We start from the raw sequence: 21478 nt of genomic DNA, 5'->3' as shown, positions 1-21478 counted from the left end.
GCTTTCCTATTGTTCCCTGTTCTTTTACATACTATTCCTAATGCCTGGAATTTCCTTTCCAGTTGGCAAGTTACTGGTCATCTTTTGAGATGCAGATAAAATGTCATTTCTACTTGGAAGGCTTCCTTGATTTTTCTGCATAGCCAGTTGTTCCCTTCTCTTGTTTTCTAAAGCTAGTGTCCTGTTCCCAGCACAGTGGCATACAGAGTTGGAGGAGTAGCAGGAGTTTTTTTTCTTAATTTAAAAAAGTGTACACCTATTTTTAAACTACATAAATATATCCATTATGTGTTGACATGAATACTAAATGATAAAGATGAATAGTATGATCACAATGTACTGGTCAAGACTGGAATGAGACATACCGAAGGACTCCCTATGGCTGTAGAATGGCCCTAGGGGTGACTTTTTTCCTTCTTCTTTGCACTTTTTAGTACTTACACATTTTGGTAGTCAGCATGTTTTTAATTTTTATATTGTTTGAAATGCCCTACAACTTGATATTAGTTCAGAAGTATTTCTCCCTTATTTTGAAATAAGAATCTGTGCTGTAAGCTGTGAAAGAGAGGAACAGGAGAAGGAAAAGGGAGCTTAACCACATTTACTGAGCACCTGGTTTATGCCAGATCCTGTGCTTTGTATGATTTGTGCTGAACACAGGGTTGTAATGTGGGTATTGTTATCCTCATGTATAAATGATGAAATTGTCTTAGAGGTGATACCATTTGTCCATGGTCACACCTGAGGTAACTGATGGCCCAAGAATTTGAGTCCAGGTCTTTCTGATGTGAAAGCTCACGTTCTTTCCTCTACTTTAACTTTCCTACTTTTAGAGGGAGGAAAATCAGTACCAGCCTTTCCACAATGGCGTCCCAGACCAGCCTAGACCTGTTTTTTTGATGATAATGTACAAAGGACAGATGGAAATATTTCTGAAAATAAACTATCACTGGTGGATTATAAGAATCTTTCTGTGAACAAAAATGAAAAAAAAATTGGGCTGGTGCGATAGAGTTCAGCATTACAAATATCTTTACCCTAGTCTATGCATTTGTATAGTGTTTTACTTTTGTCAAATGCCAATTCCATAGAGAAGCTTTGTGTGTGGGCAGAAAACATCAATAGCCTGAAGAGGCTAACTGTCAATATATGACTTGTATACTATTTACAATTTAGACTAAATTTGTACTTGCTTTGTATGCTGACTCTCCTGAATAGAACTTATTTTTATAAATAGATTTAAACCAACAGGTCAGGCAAGTAAGGATGGTTGTTTTAGATGGTGGGGAATTACATAAGGGAAATCTTGTGACTCTAGGGGATAGAAATTGTGGATTTTTTGGTCCTGTTGGATTTTTACAATGGCCTAATCACACAGGTGTTGGTCAACACTTCTTGTAAATGTGATCTGTCATTTTAGCTATGGTTTAAAAAGCATATGGTTTAATAGTTACAGTATTTTAGAAGTGAACCATGATATCATGATAGGATGTAAAAAATTAGAAGAGATACTGGCCGGGCGTGGTGGCTAATGCCTGTAATCCCAGCACTTTGGGAGGCCGAGGCGGGTGGATCACCTGAGGTTGGGAGTTTGGGACCAGCCTGACTAACATGGAGAAACCCTGTCTCTACTAAAAATACAAAGTTAGCCAGGCATGGTGGCGCATGCCCGTAATCCCAGCTACTAGGGAGGCTGAGGCAGGAGAATCGCTTGAACCTGGGAGGCGGAGGTTGCAGTGAGCCAAGATCGCACCATTGTACTCCAGCCTGGGCAACAAAAGCAAAACTCTGTCTCAGAAAAAAAAAAAAAAAAAGAATTAGAAGAGATAATGAAAGAGTTCCCTGTTGGCCTCCAGGCCATTTATGGACTCGAAGTGTGAGGAATTAGTCCATAAGGCAGACTTAGAGATGAGTCATGCATTTCTTCCTTGGCAAGTATAATGTCTGAATTTAGAGCTTTAGAGGCAAAGAATTACATTGGATAAAGTTCCTAAAATACAAGTTCTGTATTTCTTTTTTTTTTTGAGAGGGGGTCTTGCTCTGTCGCCCAGGCTGGAGTACAATGGCACAATCTCAGCTCACTGTAACCTCTGCTTCCTGGGTTCAATTGATTCTTCTGCCTCAGCCTCCTAAGTAGCTGGGATTACAGGTGCCTGCCACCACACCTGGCTAATTTTTGTGTTTTTAGTAGAGATGGGATTTCACCATGTTGGCCAGTCTGGTCTCGAACTCCTGACCTCAGGTGATCCACCCACCTCGGCCTTCCAAAGTTCTGGGATTACAGGTGTGAGCCACCGCATCTGGCTGTATTTCTTTTTTTATCACATTAATACCAAAGCTGATTAGCTTCTTTATACCAAGAGGGTCCAGTTTACCATAGAGGAATATGGACTTTCTCTTGGTTTGTGAGAAATTTGGATTATGTCCCATTGAACATCAAAAACAAGATCATAAATAAGAAATAATAGTAACTAATAATAATTAAATGCTTTATGTACCTTATGTACCTTAATTCATTTAATAACTAACGTTTACTGTATACCAGCAACTGTTCTGAAAGCTTCACATGTATTAACTGATTTAGTGCTCACAGCTGCTCTATGAGGTAAGTACTGTTATCATCCCCATTTTACAGATGAAGAAACTAAGCACAGAGAAATGAAATCACTTGCCCAAGATAACACAGTTGATGAAAGGCAATCAGGATCCAAGCCCAAGCAATATGGTGGCAGAATTCATGGTCTTAACCACTCTGCCAGTGATTCTTTGTGTGTGTCACAATCACCTGACAGGCTTGTGAACACACAGATTGCTGGGCCCAACCACAGAGTTTCTAATTCCAGTAGGCCTGGAGTGAGGCTCCATTATTTTCATTTTTAACAAGTTCCAAAATGTGGCTGCTGCTGTTGCTGGTGGTCCAGTAAGAGAAAGGCTTAATTATAAGTATACATTTTCTTTTCTTCCCTTTGGTGCTGTTTTTTTTTTTTTAGTCTCTTATGATTTCTCCGCTATTTTCCCCATTTTATAAAAACATCTTTATAAAGAAAGAAAAAGTACAGGTGGAGAAGGTTTAAAAAAAAGGTGGAGTTTTGGAGTTGTCTCCTATTTCTCTTGGCCAACTGAAGGAAGGGGGCAGAGGCAGGTTACTGGAGCCAGAAAAACTGTAGGCCTCACTGTTCCAAGTTGCCTGATACTTTGCTTCCTACGGAAAAGAGAAGTGAAGGGAGCCTAACTGATGTGATGGGGCAGGAATTCTAAATTTGTGACACTTTGCAAGCTGTTTATGTGCACTAGGTTTGAACCCAGTTACAATTCAATGTAGAAGTTCTTGGAAACTGGCATGTCAGCTGCCCTAGACAATCTGCACATTAACTTCCACTCTAAAAACTTTTCCTGGCTTGCCTTTGCAGAGTGTGAAAGCTAGGTGATGGCGGTCCAGTTTTACAATAAGGGCCAGCTGTGCTTATGTGTGCTGATGTTACTGTCACAAAGATTTTTCCCTTGATTTGATAAAAATCCTGCTGAGCTACACTCAGTCTTCATTGTTGAATGAACTGGTGTCAGGGAGTTCTCCTTTGGCTTTCGTAAAGGTCATTCTTTGCTCACTTCTTTTTTAGTTCACAGCTACGTTTTTTTAGGCTTCATGTGGTATGCTGGTTATGCCAAAATAAAGAACTGGATCAAAGACATTTCATGTTCATAAGGCTGAGGACCAATCTGTCTTTTCAGATCCGGACTGCTAATAGATAAAGGACCAGGGAGTCTCTATCTCCATAACCAGCTCACTCCTAGAATCCTAAGTTGCCTTCTATAATAGTGCTGTGAACTTAACCTTTTGAAAGGTTTGGTTTTTATATCCAGCTTTTTGTTCCATAAAGCTTGCTCCCAGGGTCTCTGCCAGATGTACTAAGAAATCCAGCTTTGTCCTTATTTCTTCTTCCTGGGGACCATTCCATTGATCATGGAGTGGTAGGGGTGTGGAAACAGCAGAAGTCTGGTTCACATTCTCTATCCATTGTCAGGTCCAGCTGGCTGGAATCTCATTGTACTTTTAAAGGACAGACATACCAGCTTCTAGCTTTTTGACATGATTCCTCAATGTATTCTTCCCAAATTTATGTAATTGTCACACAGTTATTTAATAAAATCAAAGTAAAGTTAGCCAAAACATCTCCCTCCCCAGCATCTTCCCATCATCACTTCTGCTGCTTTTTCCTTTTCTGTATCTCTGCTTATTGAGTGGCTAATCAGAAGTCTGTCCTCAAGAGCTTGTAATTCTGTGTTTCAAATTAGATATTTTATTTGGATCCTACCCATATTCTTAATCTTTTTCATTGAGTCAACCTCATTCTCTCTGTTGAATTACTATATCCACAAAGAGCAGTTATTATGATGGCTAATTTCTGATTTATGTTTCTGGTGCTTGTGATAGTGATTCAGTAGATGATTTTATGCACAAAGAAGGAGGTTGTATGCTGGGAAAAGAAGGAAGAGATAGAAATAAGTTAGATGCCGAATATATAAACTGGTAATTGAGATGTCAATTCTAGGCCAAAATCTAATAGATTAGCAAACGAATGAGTTGGCAGTCCTTGAAGAAGTAGAAGGGAATCATTTAAGCCCAGCACTGATTCATGAAAAAAGTAAGTTATGCTAGGCTAACTTCATTTCCTTTCAAGGTAGAATTACTTTGGTAAGAGAAGACCAGGGGACAACAAAGGAATTACTGTAACTAGGTTTCCCCAAGGCATAATGAAATCTTGTGAGCACAAAAGAGAAATGTGAATGTGGTAATACTATCATTAAGAATATTTGGTGACTGGTCAGGTGTGGTGGCTCACACTTATAATCCCAATACTGTGGGAGGCTGAGGCAGGTGGATTGCTTGAGCCAAGGAGTTTAAGACCACCCTGGGCAACAGGTTTGAGACCATCCTGTCTGTAACAAAAATACAAAAAATTAGCTGGGCGTGGTAATGTGCACCTGTAGTCCCAGCTACTTGGGAAGCTGAGGTGGGAGGATTGCTTGAGCCCAGGAGGCAGAGGTTGCAGTAAACCGAGATCATACTACAACACTCTAGCCTGAGTGACAGGGTCTCAAAAAATAAAAATAAAAAAAATTTGGGGCTGGGCACAGTGGCTTATGCCTGTAATCCCAGCACTTTGGGAGGCTGAGGCGGACGGATCACCTGAGATCGGGAATTCAAGACTAGCCTGACCAAAATGGAGAAACCCCCTCTCTACTAAAAATACAAAATTATCCGGGCATGGTGGCACATGCCTGTAATCCCAGCTACTAGGGAGGCTGAGGCAGGAGAATCGTTTGAACCTGGGAGGCAGAGGTTGCAGTGAGCCAAGATTGCGCCATTGCACTCCAGCCTGGGCAACAAGAGTGAAACTCCGTCTCAAAAAAAAAAAAAAAAAAAAAAATTTGGTAACTAAATGTGCAGCTGTACCCAAACAATAAATCAAAGTTTGAGAATTAAGTTTCTGGGACTCTGTCATTGACTCATAGTTCCCAATGTTTATCAATGAATTTATTCATTCATATTTATTTACGTGCCTAGTATATGCTGGGCACTTAGGTATCTGGAAGACACATGAATCCTGTTTTAAGATAACATGAAGTAGGAATTCCGTGGAATAATGAATACCTGGGATGACAGGCAGGATTCACCGTGATTTAAATAGGCTAGAATAATGAATCTAATTCATGGAATTTAATAGGGAAAAACATAAAGCCTTTCACATGAGTTCAAAAATTCAAGTATAAAGAAGACTTTAAGGGTTTAGGTTGACTTTAAATATAATAGAATTTAACAATAGCAGGATAGGTGCAGTGGCTCACGCCTGTAATCCCAGCACTTTGGGAGGCTGCGGCGGGAGGATCCCTTGAGTCCAGGAGTTCAAGACCAGCCTGGGCAACATAGTGAGACCTCATCTCTACGAGAAATGAAAAATTAGCCAGGTGTGTTAGCACACGCCTGTAGTCCTAGCTACTCAGGAGGCAGAGGTGGCGGAGGGATTGCTTGAGCCTGGGAGTTAGAGGTTGCAGTGAGCCACGATTGTACCACTGTACTCAGAGTGAGTGACAGAGCGAGACCCTGTCTCAAAAAAAAAGAAAAACCAAAAAAAAAAAGTTAATGGAATAAGAACTGCCAAAAACGCATGTTATCTTGTGGGAAAATGTTCATAACTTATTATCAGATGAAAAAAGCAGGTTATAAGCATAGAGTATGGAATCATTCTGTTTGTGCAAGGGAAATACACACAGAGGAAGAATATACGTCAACGTGCTGACAAAATGCAGCAGACGTCTTTGGTTATTGGATCACGGATGAATTTCTCTATGCCTTTTTGTCTCTCAGGTTTTAGGCATTGAGAATATAATGCTTTGATTCTTAAAAAATTGCTTTGGTTTTGTTTCATTTTGAAAAGGTGAAAGGGTATGTAGCCGCTGCTGGTAATTTAGCCTTGGGGGAGGGGAGGAAGATTTGGTAATCTTTCTCATTCGTCAGTGCTCACGTCCAGTGCCTGAACCATTGCTCCTCTCTGGTAATCAGCATTATTAGTAAACCCCCACTTCCCCACAGGAGCCAGTCTGCCCAGAATTAGAGCATTCTGCAGCGGGATTGGTGTGGAGCGGCAGGCTTCCACCATAGGAAAGTCCCCTCCGGCAGGGGCCACCGTGCAGCCGCTCTCTCTGGTGGGCGAGACTGGCAAATGGACTTTACTCTCCTGCTCACACATCTGAGTGATTCTGGAATCTTTTTTTTTGGATCCAATAGTTTGGCTGCTCTCATTTATTACCCACGTGATCCCACATAGACACAAAACTTGGCATTGTAAATACTGCTTTGAAGTAGTATACTTCTTCTTTCTCAGAAGCAGTGCTTGTTGTTTAGTACCCTTATTGGTTCCCCCGTGCCCCAAAAGCTTGGGTTCACTTTCCATGGGAAGAATGTTAATAATAGCTAATGTTTACTGAACATTTATTATGCATGCCATGTGCTAAATGCTGTACATAGATTATCACATTTAATTTTTAGACCAACCCTAAGAGAGATGGAATTAATTTTTATTCTCATTTCACAGCTGAGGAAACCAAGGCACAGAGAGGTTAAACATGTTGCTTCTAGTGGTAGAGCTAGGATCTGAACCTTGCAGGTTTGCGCTCGATCTCAGCCTTAGTCACTGCGTTGCTGCCTCCCCTTCTGCAGGTGGTCCTGTGCAGACCCATGGTGTGGACCCAGAGTGCAAGGCCTCCTGAATTCTCACTATCTCAGTGCTTGCATTGGGTTTGATTCCTTCCCAGCACCCAAAACCTTTTATTTCTTTTTGCCTTCTTTCTTGGCTTATTTCTTTAATCCTTTCCCAGGAGACTTTCATCCTCTCAAGTAAACAAATTATTTAAAAGTTTTTAAGTCCTTTCACCCTGTTCCCAAGCAAGGAGATCAGCTTGCACTTATAATTTCGTGTAGTTATGTGCTTTTTACCTAGCATCAAAAGTTCACATAGCTTTTCCAGATTATTTCTGAGCTTTTCATTATCTCTAATACCATCCCTATTATACTTTAACTCTTCACATAGAAGAACCATTTCTGTATAACTCCATAGGTTCAAAACAGGAAAAGCAGAAGAGAATATACTCTTATCTCAAGGTGTAAACTCAAAGGTTAAAAAAAAAAATGAATTTCTTTAGTATCGTAATTTTTAGAGATCACTTAAAAGTCTTGTTCTAACACATAAATAAGAATCAAAGCACTTGTCACCATGAGTGTGAACTCTTGGCAGGTCCATCGAACTCACTTAAATAATGTTAAGCACAGATTTCATTTGGCTAGCTATCAGTGTTCCCAGTCAGCAGTTACTGACAGTTATTAACAGTTATAGTTAATTTATAATTTACCTTTTACATTAAGATTTCTTAGTAGACTGTTTCAGTATGTATTAAGTTTATATCTAAATGCAATTCAGCTTTTCTTTTTCACTAATGAAAGTAGTTATCAATCATTCATTGAATGCATTTCATAAACAGATTTATTCTTTACAGAGCCTCCACTGTGCAATTTCAGTACTAAATTTAACTATTATGACCCTTGACTCTCTTCTAACTACATTTGACTTTGATTGTCAATATATCATCAAGCTCACTTTCAGAGCCAAACATTCTTTCTGCCTTTCATCCATAGGACTCATTTACACCAAGATTGTCACTGTCCTTGCATTTCTCACTTCCTCAGACCTTCATGCCAGTTTACTGGGTCGTTCAGACTAACATGATTTCCATCACTAATGTTAACATATAAGCTAGCTCCCCTTGATTCTGCCTAACATCTCCTGGGCTTTAAACCACTGTGTTAATGCCACCTATTCCAGAGTCCTGCTATTCCTGACATTTTTCAACCTCCTCATTCTTCCTGTGGACTCACCTGACAAGTCACTGCTCTAGATCATGAGCTTTTAAAAAGTAGGAACTATGCATTTTTCTTCTTGGTAGTCCGTAAGCACCTAGGAACAGTGTCCAATAAATGTGGATTGAATTGCACTGAAATGAAATAACTACGTAGGCATGTATCTTTACATATGATCCCAGTATTGCAAAGTACAAGAGAGAAAAAGTTATTTTATAGCTAAAATCAGGAAATTATAAAAACAGGAAATAACAAGAGTTTTAATGAAAGATAAGTGAAAATGCTATAACTTTTTGTTTGCATGTTTGTCTGTTTAAAATTGAGGTATAATTACATAAACTAAAAAAATCATCTATTTTGGCTGGACACAGTGGCTTACACCTGTAATCCCAGCACTTTGGGAGGCTGAGGCGGGCAGATCACTTGAGATCAGGAGTTCGAGACCAGCCTGACCAACACAGTGAAACCCCATCTCTACTAAAAATACAAAAATTAGCTGGGCGTGGTGGCGCACACTTGTAATCCCATCTGCTCGAGAGGCTGAGGCATGAGAACTGCTTGAACCCAGAGGAGGAGGTTGCAGTGAGCAGAGACCATGCCACTGCCCTCCAGTCTGGGTGGCAGAGCAAGACTCCATCTCAAAAAAAAAGAGAAAAAATATATATATTTTAACTGTTCAATTTGATGCGTTTCAGCAATTTTATATATCTTTGTTAACCACCATGCAACACAACATACAGAACATTTCCATCACACTTCAAAATTCCCTTACGTCTTTTTCCAGTCAATACTGCCCCTCCCCACTAATAATCATTCTTCTGACTCCTCTCACTGTAGGTTTGCTGTGCCTGTTCATGAATGGAATCATACAATATTTGTCCTTTTGTCGTTTGGCTTCTTTCATTCAATACAGTGTTTTTAACATTCATCCGTTTTGTTGCTTATATTAGCAGTTCATTCGTTTTTATTGAGCAATACTTCATTGCATGAATGCACCACAATGTATTTCTCTAATGATAGGCATTAGGATTGGTTCCAGTTTTTGACTACTGTGAATACAAATTCAATGAAAATTCTTTTTTTTAGCCACATTTTTATTTCTTTTGGGTCAATACCTAGAAGTAGAATTGTCCTGTTGTGTAAATATATGTTTAACTTTATAAGAAACTGACAAGTAGTTTTCTGAAACGATTGTATCATTTTACACCCCCATCAGCAATGTATGAAAGTTCTAGTTGCTCTTCATGCTCACTAACATCTGATATTGTTGTCTGTTTGATTTTAGTCATGTTAGTAGATGTAAGATGTTAGTTGCATTTCCCTGATGAGTACTGATGTTGAGAACTTTTCATTTGCTTGTTAGCCATTCACATATTTTCTTTTGTAAATTGACTGTTCCAATCTTTTACATGTTCTTAAATCTCATTATTTTTATTATTTAAATCAACAATTACCAATAGGGCATTTTTATATTTTATCACTAGAAATCCTTTGTCACATATACATACCTATATTGCAGATATTTTTCCTCAAAGGCATGTCTTGCCTATTCATTTTCTTTTTCTTAGTGATGTCTTTTGATGAGCAGAAATGTCTTGATCATGGTAGTTTTATAGTAGTCTTGAAATCAAGTGACGTAACTTCTCTTTTTCAAGATTGTTTTGACTAATATAGATTCTTTGATTTTTCCATAATGTGGAAATCAACCTTTCCTGCCACCAGAGGTATGCTAGAAGAAAAAAGAAAAGAAAAAAAAATCAACATGTCAGTTTCTTCAACAACAAAAACAAAGCCTGCTGGAATTTTTATTGTGATCGCTTTGAATCTGTAGATTGATTAGGGGGTAGTTTCCAATTCTGGCTACGTCTTTATCTGATCAACCTACGTGATAAAATATAAAATACAACTATTTAAAGGCACTGGAGGGTGAACAAAAGCTGATTGATACTGGAGATGAAACAACATTTGAAAGAAGGGAATTGCCAGGGGTGAGTTTTCTGGGTTTTTGTTTGTTTGTTTGTTTTCTGTTGTTGCCTTTTCACTTAAGGACAAGTCATAGTTTGCACCACATGGAGCAGATAAAACTTGCCCCAAAAATCTACAGTCTAACTGGCTTAGTGAACTGGAAGATGGAGTTCAGGACAACCACATCTGCTGTAGAGAGAGAGGGGAACTCTAGAAATGAGACATCTCCAGAAAAGGGGAGCCTAAATTCTATGTAGAAAATGTTCCCAAATCTCTGACTGACCCCTGACTAATGCATATGCAAGACATACTTCAAAGCATGCAGGTAACACAAAAAGAACTGATCTGAGCTGCAGCCCACTGAGGAGAAGAAAGAGTTGCAATTTGAGTTTCTCCAGGTTAACCATCTACTTAAAACACATACACACACATTCTTTAGAGTGGCATAATACAATCCAGTCTCTGCAACGTATCATTCACAATATCCAGGATACAATATGAAATTATTCAATGTAGGAAGAAATAGGAAAATATGACCTATCCTCAGAATAAATGATAATGAAGACCAATCCTTAGAAGGCCCAGATGGTAGAATTAACAGACAAGGATATTAAAGTGACTTTTATAACTGTGCACAAGGATGTAAAGGAAAATATGCTTTAATGAATGAAAAATACAAAATATTGACCAGGTGCGGTGGCTCATGCCTGTAATCCTGGCACTTTGGGAGGCCGAGGCGGGCTGATCACCTGAGGTCGGGAGTTCAAGACCAGCCTGGCCAACATGGCAAAATCCCATCTCTACTAAACATACACAAATTAGCCGAGCGTGGTGACACATGCCTGTAATCCCAGCTACTTGGGAGGCTGAGGCAGGAGAATTGCTTAAACCCAGGAGGCGGAAGTTGCAGTAGGACGAGATCATGCCACTGTGCTCCAGCCTCTAAGGTACAAGAGTGAGACTCCATCTCAATAATAATATAATAATAAAGACAGATTTCCAAATGGAAATTGTGAAACTGAGAAAAACAATATCTGAAATACAGAATAGACATTCTAACAATATTGAGTCTTCCAGTGAGTCAACATGGTATATCTTTGTACTTATGTAGGTTTTGTTTAATATTTTTCATTAATGTTCTATAAATTCAGTGTAGTGACCTTATGTATTTTCTATTAGATTTATTCTTAGGTATTTGATGTATTCTCATGATATTATAAGTTGTATTGCTTTTTTTTTGAGACAGAGTCTCTCTCTGTTGCCCAGGCTGAAGTGCAGTGGCACGATCTCAGCTCACTGCAACCTCTGCCTCCCGGGTTCAAGTGATTCTCCTGCCTCAGAATCCCCAGTAGCTGGGACTATAGGCACCCGCCACCTCTCCTGGCTAATTTTTGTATTTTTAGTAGAGACGTGGTTTCACCATATTGGCCAGGCTGATCTCAAACTCCTAACTTTGTGATCTGCCCACCTCAGCCTCCCAAAGTGCTGGGATTACAGGCATGAGTCACCGCGCCCAGCCGAGTTGTATTGCTTTTTAAAATTTCATTTTCCAATTGTGTATTTCTAGTATATAAACGTATGATTTCATTTTGTTTATGGACCATGATTACTGCAACTTTGCTACATTTATTTATTAGTTCTAGCGTATCTCTGTAAAGTTTATAAGATTTTCTATGTAAACAATCATCTGTCAATGAATAATATCTTTTTTTCTTGTCTTAAACTGGCTAGGTCATCCTTTACTGCTGTTGAATAGAAATGTTTTCTAGTTTACTAAGAGTGTCTGTCAGGAAGTGGGTGTTGAATTTTGTCAAATGCATTTCATGTCTAACAGTATTAATATATGACTTTTCTTCATTCTCTTAATGTGGTGAATTATATGATTGGCTTTTTTTCTAAAGTTACCCTTGCATTCCTATGGTAAATGCCACTTGGCCATGATATATTATCCTAGTATATCTGATTGGTTGATTCATTAGATAGATAGATTTTATTAACTAATACTATGTTAAAGTTTTTTTACGTGTCTGTGTTCATCAGGCATATTGGTCTGAAAAGACCAAAAGAAAGTAATTTTTTTTTGTACTGTCTTTGTCAGATTTCTGTATTAGAGATATGCTAGCCTCATAAAATGAGTTGGGAAGTTTTTTTTTTTTTTAATCAGCTCTTTTTTGAAAGAGTTTGTGAAAGGATGGAATTATTTCTTCTTCTTTCATAGAATTCTTTTTTTTTTTTTTTTTTTGTGGGGAGGGGGAGAAAAGAGTCTCACTGTGTCGCCCAGGCTGGAGTACAGTGGCACAGCCTCCGCTCACTGCAACCTCCGCCTCCCAGGCTCAAGCGATTCTCCTGCCTCAGCCTCCTGAGTAGCTGGGATTACAGGCACCAGCCACCACTCCCGGTTATTTTGATATTTTTAGTAGAGATGGGGTTTCAACATGTTGGCCAGACTGGTCTCGAACTCCTGAACTTAAGCGATCCACCCACCTCGGCCTCCCAAAGTGCTAGGATTACAGGAGTGAGCCACCATGCCTGGCATAGAATTCATTTTGAAATCATCCGGTCTTAGAATTTTCCTTCTATGTAAGAAAATATTAAGGTTTTTAAAAAGGTTTGATTACAAATTAAATTTTTAAAATATGTATTACAGCAGGTCTGTGATTCTCAAAGTGCTGTTATTGGACCTGGGGGCTGTGGAGAGGTGGGGAGGAGGGGGGATCCTCAGGACCCTTTGAGGAAGGCAATAGAGTCAAACATTTTCATAGTGATACTAAGACATTTCTACTTTTTTCACTGTGTTGACATTTGCACCGATGGTACAAAAACGATGGTGGGTTTTGTAAAACTGCTCGTGCCTTAGCACAGATCCAGGCAATGGCACCAAACTGTAGTAGAAGTCACTGTATTCTTGACCACCATAGCATTTTCTCTTGAAAGAAATGCCAGTGCTACTTAAGAGTATCCTTCATAAGCAGTAATAATTATTTTCTTAAACTCAGCCCTGGAGTGTATATCTTTTTAATATTCTGTCTGACAAAATAAGATGTACACATAAAGCAATTTGGCTGCTTAGTATGTAATAGTTGTCTCAAGGAAAGGCATTTGTGACCCTGAACTTGAAAGAGCATCTGATAAGACAAACTAGGGTTATTTGGATTTGGATATTTGGCAGTCGTTTGCTCAAAAGTAAACAGTGAGCCTATCACTTCAAAGAATACAACTGACAGTATTTGTTGTCAATGATAAAATTACAGCTTTTCAGGAAAAGTTTGACTTTTGGAAAACTTGTATCCACCACTGTGAGTTTGACATCTTCCTAATACTTGAAGATTTAAATATCTGTACATTTCACAAAGTGCCATTGAAGTGAATAGACTTTCTTGTAAAGAAATAATTTCTCCCCAGAAAGCACCTCCTTCATGGCCTTATAGTGTTTGTCATCAGAAGCACCTTTGGCATTTTAAGCAGCACACATTTTCTTAATACAAGATTATTCCTTTCATTTCTGGATATTTAACACCCCAACCTCCACCTATTAAATGTCAGTGACACCTCCATCCCCATCATTGTGACAATTGAAAGCACACTCACAGTTGCAAGCACCATCAAAAAGAGCAAGGGCATCGTTGTACATGGTAGCTTGTGTTTGGCTGGACTTGGGTGGAGGAGGCTGGGAAAATGGACCGTGGAATAACCCTCTGTACAAGTGTCACAGTCCTCTGCCTATCTTTATGGAGAGTGCAACTTCCGTTGAGATTTTGCTTTACATTTTTCAGATTCCCTCCAAGTTCCCTAAAACCAGTATCCATTTGATGGAACAGATATTAAACCAGAGGAAAAGTATAGCTCTTCAATGTTTATTGGCTGGAGGTTGCAGGTATGCTGCAGGAAGGGCAGCTGTAGAGAAAAACATTTCATCCTGCAGTGCAACAGTACAATATAGAAAGTAAGATAAAGTTCTAAATGGATAGGCTAATAAGAGAATGTAGTATTTAGAAAAACTTGCAATATTGTTGCCTATTTGCTACATATGTAAAGGGGAAATACAGCATAATTCACTTTGAATCAGATGTTAAGCACAGAGCCTTCCCACAGCTAATTCTCTTGGCTCTGTATACTCTGTTGTAGAAGTAAAGTAAATCAATTAGAAGATATTTACAGGGCCTGTGTACACTATTAACGTTTTAGCGTTGAGCAAGGAAAAACACTAAATTTTGGAGAGAATGATTGAACCTCAAAATTTTTCGTAGGAGTAGAAAACATTATTAGAAAAATAGAATTCGTTGAGGTTCAAGAATGGGTTGGAATTTTGGATTGAAATGGAAAGTATGAGATGCCTAGAAAGGGATATTTAGATATATAAACTTGGGCACCAGAAATCAAGGAAAGGCCAAGTTATGGTACACCTGGCCTCTGCTGTGTCAATCATTATAGCACTTGCATACTGCAAACCCCAAGGCTTGTGCTTTAAGTGTGAGATACCATGGGCTGAGTAACACCCACTGTAACTCAAAGCAAGCAAGTTTCTCGTGGCACTTAATTACATTACACAGCTGAGCATTTCTACCCGCACCCAGTGTTGCACTGTAAAAATTCCTGCCTCTTTGCTAAAAGCTTCTACTTGCTTGAGAAACTTCCTTTTGTGATTTGTAGACTGGGCTTATGTTACTGATGAGATTAAAAACAGATTTCATTATAAAAGTTTATGATGTTCCAGTCCTTTCAATATGTGTGCAGTTGGAGGAACACATCCTTTCTTATCCATAATTCCTTATTTGATCTTCTCTTGCCCACTATCCTACCCTTTATATATCCACAGACCGCCCCCCACCTTATATTCACACACCTGCAAACCTGTCCATGATCATCCCCACATAAAGGGGCCTGGTTTGGTTTCAGACTTTGATTTCTGATACACAAGAAGGCATTAAAGTGAATGTCTCCTGGGGATATTTGTTATTAAAACAGCTTTTAGCAAATTAACCAATCTAGCCAGTGAGATGAATTCTGATGTAAGCTTCATAGTTATATAAATCCTGTAAAATCTAATCACTGAGTCTAGATTGCTTTCTGTAGCTAGAAACTTCTGTAACCAGCAAAGCAGGAACGAAAGCAGAATCACTGTTGATGGGCTTTCTGAACTTTAGTCCACTTGTAACTAATAGTTTCATTCTGGATTCAAAGCAGCACCTGCCCTAATTGGTGTGGAAATCTCAAGGTTAGCCAGCTAAAGCAGTTTCTTCTTTTTCACCTGTTTCTTTCCTTTGTGTTCATTTGTTCACTGGATCAGCCCACTCCTGCCTTGAACCTAGATACCTTTCTTGGCGGCTCCCCCTTTCGTTCACAGCTCATTCTGTTCCTTTAGTTGAGCCAGTAGCTATTCAGTAGTTTTGGCTGTTTTATCTTCAGTAAGCTTTTCTCTTCCTTCACTAATGAGAAAAGAGATAATAGGTTCCTCAGGCTCCTGCTTTCCTAACGATGTCATCCTGTTTTACTGTCACTCAGCACCCTGCTTTGTGAATAATGTTAACATCTCACTAATGTATTGAAGTATTTATTTATATTTGATCAGTGCTCACCATATTTCTCCATACCTCTAGAAGTCCCTTGGGAAAGATCATGCCCTTTAACTGTCTGATAACATGCACACTGAGGCACTTCAAGAAGGATCACTGGAGATCAAATGTCGTACTCAGAAAACTTAATAGATAAGCTCTGAGCTTTTTGGTGTGTTCTCCAAGAAGATTAGCAGATGGTATACAATTGAGCAACTGAACTGTGGGAGCCAAACTGTGGGAGGAGATGAGTAAGGGATGTGACATATCAGAGGTGAGATTATGGGATAGAAAGCCTTTCATCCATGGGCTTCGGAATACAGTTCACAGACTTACCCTTAACGAGAGATTTGGAAATCTCTCTGAGAGTTGGGAAACCAAAGCAGAGGCCCGACCAGGTTGTGAGGGAGGGCACAGGCAACAGAGGAGCATGGATTTCTGAGCTTGGCAAACATTTCACTTTGCTCCCTCCGTCAGTGCTCTGTTGAGTCATCAGGACCCAGGCTACAAATAACCCCACATGGCTTTTAGGTGAGGACTCTGGAAGGTCTGTGTAGCCTCACTCCAGGGTTGCTACACCTCTGTCATTGAAATGATTTTAATGACAAAGGAAAGAATAACACTGATTTAAATCACTATGACTACTTCTCTTAATTTAGGCAGCCTTTCATTTTTCTAAGCCCCCTTAATCAGGGTTTGGAGCAAGGTTGTTCATTATGAAAGTCTTATGTTTCTTCTATGTCCAATTTTCTTGTCACTGTACCTAAAAAGGAAAAGAAATACAGTGTAATTAAAGACGGTCCCAAGAAGAATAACCACAAGTGTTAAGGAGATGGAAGGGCTGACAAAAGTGTTCTCAAAAGAAATGAGACCTTTGGAAAATCATACTAAAATATATTTAGCATAAAATTTACCATTTTAACCATTTTAAAGTGTACAATTCAGTGGCATTTAGTACATTTATACTGTTTTGCAACTATTAGCCACCATCTCTCTCCAGAACTTTGTCATTATCCCAAACTGAAGCTCTGTACTCACTGAAAAATGACTTCCTATTCCCTAATTCCGTAGCCCTTGATAATTACCATTCTACTTTCTTTTTTGTGTGTGTGGTTTTCTTTTTAATTATCTTTAGTCTTGTGATCACACGTAATTTTTAAATTTGTATATATCTTCATTACTTTAATCCTTTGAAGTTGGCAAAAGCACCATTCCCAATCACAAATACGTAGTTCTACAGTTTTATGTTTCTGAATAGCTGTTTAAGGACAATCCTAAATTATAACTTAGTTTGACTTAGATTGTAAAGAATTCAAGAGTGAAGTTTAACTTGCTACTATTTTAAAAGCATGTGACCTTATAGATCTATAAGATGTGAGAGGTGTTGAATAATCTTTAATATTACACATAAACCACACTAAAATGCCTTTCAATAAGTAAAAGGAACCATTTTAAATACAGGGAATTATAATTAGATTGGCATAGTTAAGGCCAAAACTATAGACATTGCTCCCTTATTTATCTTCAACCCTTACCTTTAAGAGGCAAATGAACACAAAACAGAGGTGAATCTTGCTTGGTTCCAAGACAGTGAAGGAATTTCCCCAGTATTTAAATATATTCACATAACCAGTTATATAAATCTAAATATAAAACCAGTCTCCGGTAAGTTTTAAGATGGCACTCACCATCTTTGTGAAAAGTTGAACATTACTAATGAAGTCTAATCATATCTTTAGAAGGGGTAAACAGTGTTACCATTTACTGAATTGGAATTACTATTAAAATTTAAAAACTGAACATATTCATTTAACCACAAGCCAGTCTTAGTTTTAAATCGGGACTGCCCAACAAAATATTCTGTCAGTCATTCATGATCTGAATTCTGGTGTATGAGATCTATTAAAGGATGGTCCACATAAAAAAGTCATGAGACATTTCTGTTTTGTAATAAATAAAGCAGTGGCCAGTTATTACTCATTAGTAGCTTTTTTTGAGATAAGCTATTAAGTCTGCCCTTTCTTCCTTCTTCTTAATGCCGACAAAGATCATTTTTGTTCCAGGGATGTACTTGGGATTCTCCAAATACTCCATCAGTGTATCCTCTCCCCAGGTGATGTCTTTGTTCTTATTGGCGGCTGTGTAAGAGTATCCAGGGGCCTGACCTGTCTTCCGCCCAAAGAGACCATGGAGATTTGGCCCAGTCTTGTGCTTGCCTCCCTTTTCAACGGTGTGGCACTGGGAACACTTCATAATAAAAATCTTCTTGCCTTTCTCAACATCACCCATATTTAATTCTCTTTTTAGTCACTGGTGCAATGAAGACTCCCGCTCTAAAGCCGGACCTCCCCACTCTCTCACCATTCTACTTTCTGTCTTTAAAATTTACCTAGATAGGTACCTCACATAAGTGGCATCATATAATATTTGTTCTTTTGTGACTGACTTATTTCACTTGGCATAATATCTTCAAGGTTCTGTACATGTGCTGCAGCATATGTCAGAATTTCTGTTCTTTTGTGCCTGAGTAATATTGTATGTAGATTCATCTGTTGATGGACATTTGGGTTGTTTTCACCTTTTGGCTATTTTGCACAATGCTGCTATGAACATTGCTGTACGGTTATTAGTTTTGATTTCAATTCTTTTCTGTATATATCTACAAGAAAAATTGCTGGATCATTTGGTTATTTTGTGTTTCACTTTTTGAGGAACCCCTGAAGTGTTTTCCACAGTAGCTGTACCATTTTACTTTCCCACCAGCGTTGCACAAAGGTTCCAGTTTTTCCACATCCTCAGCGACCCTTGTTATCTTCAGGTGTTTTGTTTTAATAACAGCCAGCCAAATGGGAATGAAGTAGTATAAATGGGGTCTTTTCTACTGGGAAAAATGATCTGAGAGGGGAAATGTAGGAGGCTATAGTTGTAAAGACTTCTGCTAGGAAGTACACAGACATGGTCACCAGAATCTAGAATTTGGGGCTGGGTGCAGTGGCTCACGCCTGCAATCCAAGCACTTTGGGAGGCTGAGGTGGGCAGATCGCTTGAGCCCAGGAGTTCGAGACCAGTCAGGGCAACATGGTGAAACCCCTATCTCTACAAAAAAATATAAAAATTAGCCAGGCATGGTGGCACACACCTAGAATCCCAGCTTCTGGAGGATCACCTGAGCATGGGGAGGCTGAGGCTGCAGTGAGCTGTGACTGCACAACTGGGCTACAGATTGAGACCCTGTCTCTAAATAAATAATTTGGGCAAGGAAGATAGTCAAAGTATTTAACAAATACTATAACATAGCATAGATACTGACTATTCAAAAAGGCCACCGGCCCTTCGCCTTCCTCAGGTGTACAGATTGTCAGCCTCAGTGGGGACCATATGAGGTGAATTTGGAATAATAAAAAAAAGTGTCTTCCCACACCATTTATGTTACCCAGTGATAGGGACATAAGCTCAAATATAAACAGCTTCTAAAAAATATTTAGATATTTAACTGATGCGTGGTTGAGAAAAAACAAGAATTCTGTGTGATGAACCCTTTTCCTTTTGAAGTTGATGTTAGAGAAGATGATCGTGCGTCTGTTCCTACCTTAAGTTAGCCCCCCATGCTGCATTGGAAGCTCTCTGGACTCTTCTTGTAGGTCTTCTGGCAATCACAGGGGAATGAAATTGCTATTTCAGTTATTTTACGTCCAGCAAATATTTGTTGTACATTGACTATGTGCCAGGCCTTACGATACGTGCTAGGAAAAGAAGAGAGTGCAAAGCAGACCCTGTCCTCGTCATCATGGAGCTGTGGTTTAGTGGAGGGGTCAGATAATATCACACAAGTAGATTTGTAATTCCAAACTGTGCTTGGTTCCATACAGGAAAAATACCTGAGATATTTCTCTCCTTTCCTCTAGATTGTTCATACAACCACTCACTCTAAGAAACCTGCTTGCTTTTCTCTTCAGGAGCCTCCAGACAGGGGAATTTGCCTGGGAAGGAGAAGTAGAAAGCAATGTGTACAGCAAGGCTACAGGGGTGGTCCCCCAGCACAAGTATCACCCCACAGCAGGCAGCTATCAGCTCCATTTTGCCCTGCAGCAACTTGAACAACAAAAACTTCAGTCCCGGCAGCTCCTGGACCAGAGTCGAGCCCGGCACCAGGTAGTTCAAGATAAGTCTTTTCCATGTGTTACATCTTCCTGCTGTTGGTAAAAAAAAAAAAAAAAAAAGGTGAATGAATGAGAAATGTAGGATTAGTTTTCCAACCCCGTGCCATCCTGGCTTGGACAGCTCATGGGGAGTCTACTCTTGAGGAAAAACTGTTCTGGAGCCATAACACTGGCTTTGCTTGCAAGTGACGCTTAACCAGTGTTTGACATGTTTTTTTTTTGTTTTGTTTTGTGTTTTTTCATTTGAATGCTTCTATACAAAAATCTCTATTGTGGTGTTTACCCTTTCTGTTGTATGATCTTAGTTTAGTAACCTCCCATAGGGTCTGATTCTAAGATACGTGAAAGCTTGCATTTTAAGCATCTTTATTTCTAAATGTTCTATTTTCTTGCCTTGATATACTTGGCATACATGCGTGATATTACTCATTATCTAACAAGATTTTCAAGGAATAAGTAAGTTGCAAATTCTTCTGGTGGGAAATGGACATATGTTAGCATGCAGGTCATCTATAAATGATAGCTATTCATTCAACAAATGTTTACTGTGATTCTATTGTGTACTAGCCACTGTTTTCAACAGTGGGGCTATACGGTGACTGTACACACAAAAATCCTTGCTGTTGTGGAACTTATGTGTAGGGAGATGTTGATTCGCTACTCACTGTCTATAAAATTCCAGAAACTCCTGAGTGAGGGATCTATATAAGTATATAGCACTAATGTATTAGTATGGCCCCAATTGTAGAGAAAGGATGACCTCATCAAAAATTCAGGAGTTAAATTTTTCTTGGTGACTCACATAGATCATTAGATGATCTGTGTTCTACAGTGGGGTTATTGGAATGAATTAGTACTGATTCTATAAGCTTTTCTGACATTTGGTTATGTGAAGAAATAACTTCTTATCAGTTTGCTCTCCTGATCATTTTTTTCTTATAAAAATGTAGTACATAGTGTGCATGAGTTTGTGCAAAATTATTATTTACTCAAAGACTAAAGCAACATTTCCCAAAGGTTTTTTCCTCTAAGTAAAACAATTATTATTATAGTCTGTGTTATCTTTTCAACTACCATGCATAATAAAATGTCATTTTATTATTTCAACATAGTTCATCACTTGATCATCTTTACCTGTGGTAGTATACTCTGTACATTATATTAATTCATCATAATTGAGAAATTGTAAGTGCCGGCATTTGCAAAGTAGTTCTTTAGGCCATTTTTACTGGAGAAACATAAGATTTCTTAATCTGGAAAGCATAGAATATAGCATCTCATTGTAATCACCACATCACTTTCTGTCATGTAAAATTTTCTTCATTTGGAAAATCTTGGGGTCTTGGGGATAGTAGACACATTTAAGCCAGTTTGCATTTTCACAATTC

General features: G+C 38.8%; 2 protein-coding genes across 7 annotated transcripts in view; one reads left to right on the top strand and one right to left on the bottom strand.

Moving 5' to 3' along the window:
* Positions 1-21478, top strand: part of TTLL5 (tubulin tyrosine ligase like 5) — a 297166-nt gene that overhangs the window by 188566 nt on the left and 87122 nt on the right. For all 6 annotated transcript variants that reach the window (XM_003260781.3, XM_030803999.1, XM_030803998.1 and 3 more), the window contains one exon: positions 19887-20082. In XM_003260781.3, the coding sequence (XP_003260829.2) occupies positions 19887-20082 (196 nt within the window). The remainder of the gene's footprint in view (positions 1-19886; positions 20083-21478) is intronic.
* Positions 17863-18276, bottom strand: LOC101179576 (cytochrome c-like). Its single transcript, XM_004091871.3, has one exon. The coding sequence runs from the start codon at positions 18217-18219 to the stop codon at positions 17911-17913; it is 309 nt and encodes a 102-aa protein (XP_004091919.1). The 5' UTR covers positions 18220-18276; the 3' UTR covers positions 17863-17910.

This window comes from Nomascus leucogenys, chromosome 22a (genome assembly GCF_006542625.1).
Source record: "Nomascus leucogenys isolate Asia chromosome 22a, Asia_NLE_v1, whole genome shotgun sequence".
Taxonomy (NCBI): Eukaryota; Metazoa; Chordata; class Mammalia; order Primates; family Hylobatidae; genus Nomascus; species Nomascus leucogenys.
Note: the sequence above shows the minus strand (reverse complement) of the source record. Positions and strands in the feature narration are given on the sequence as shown.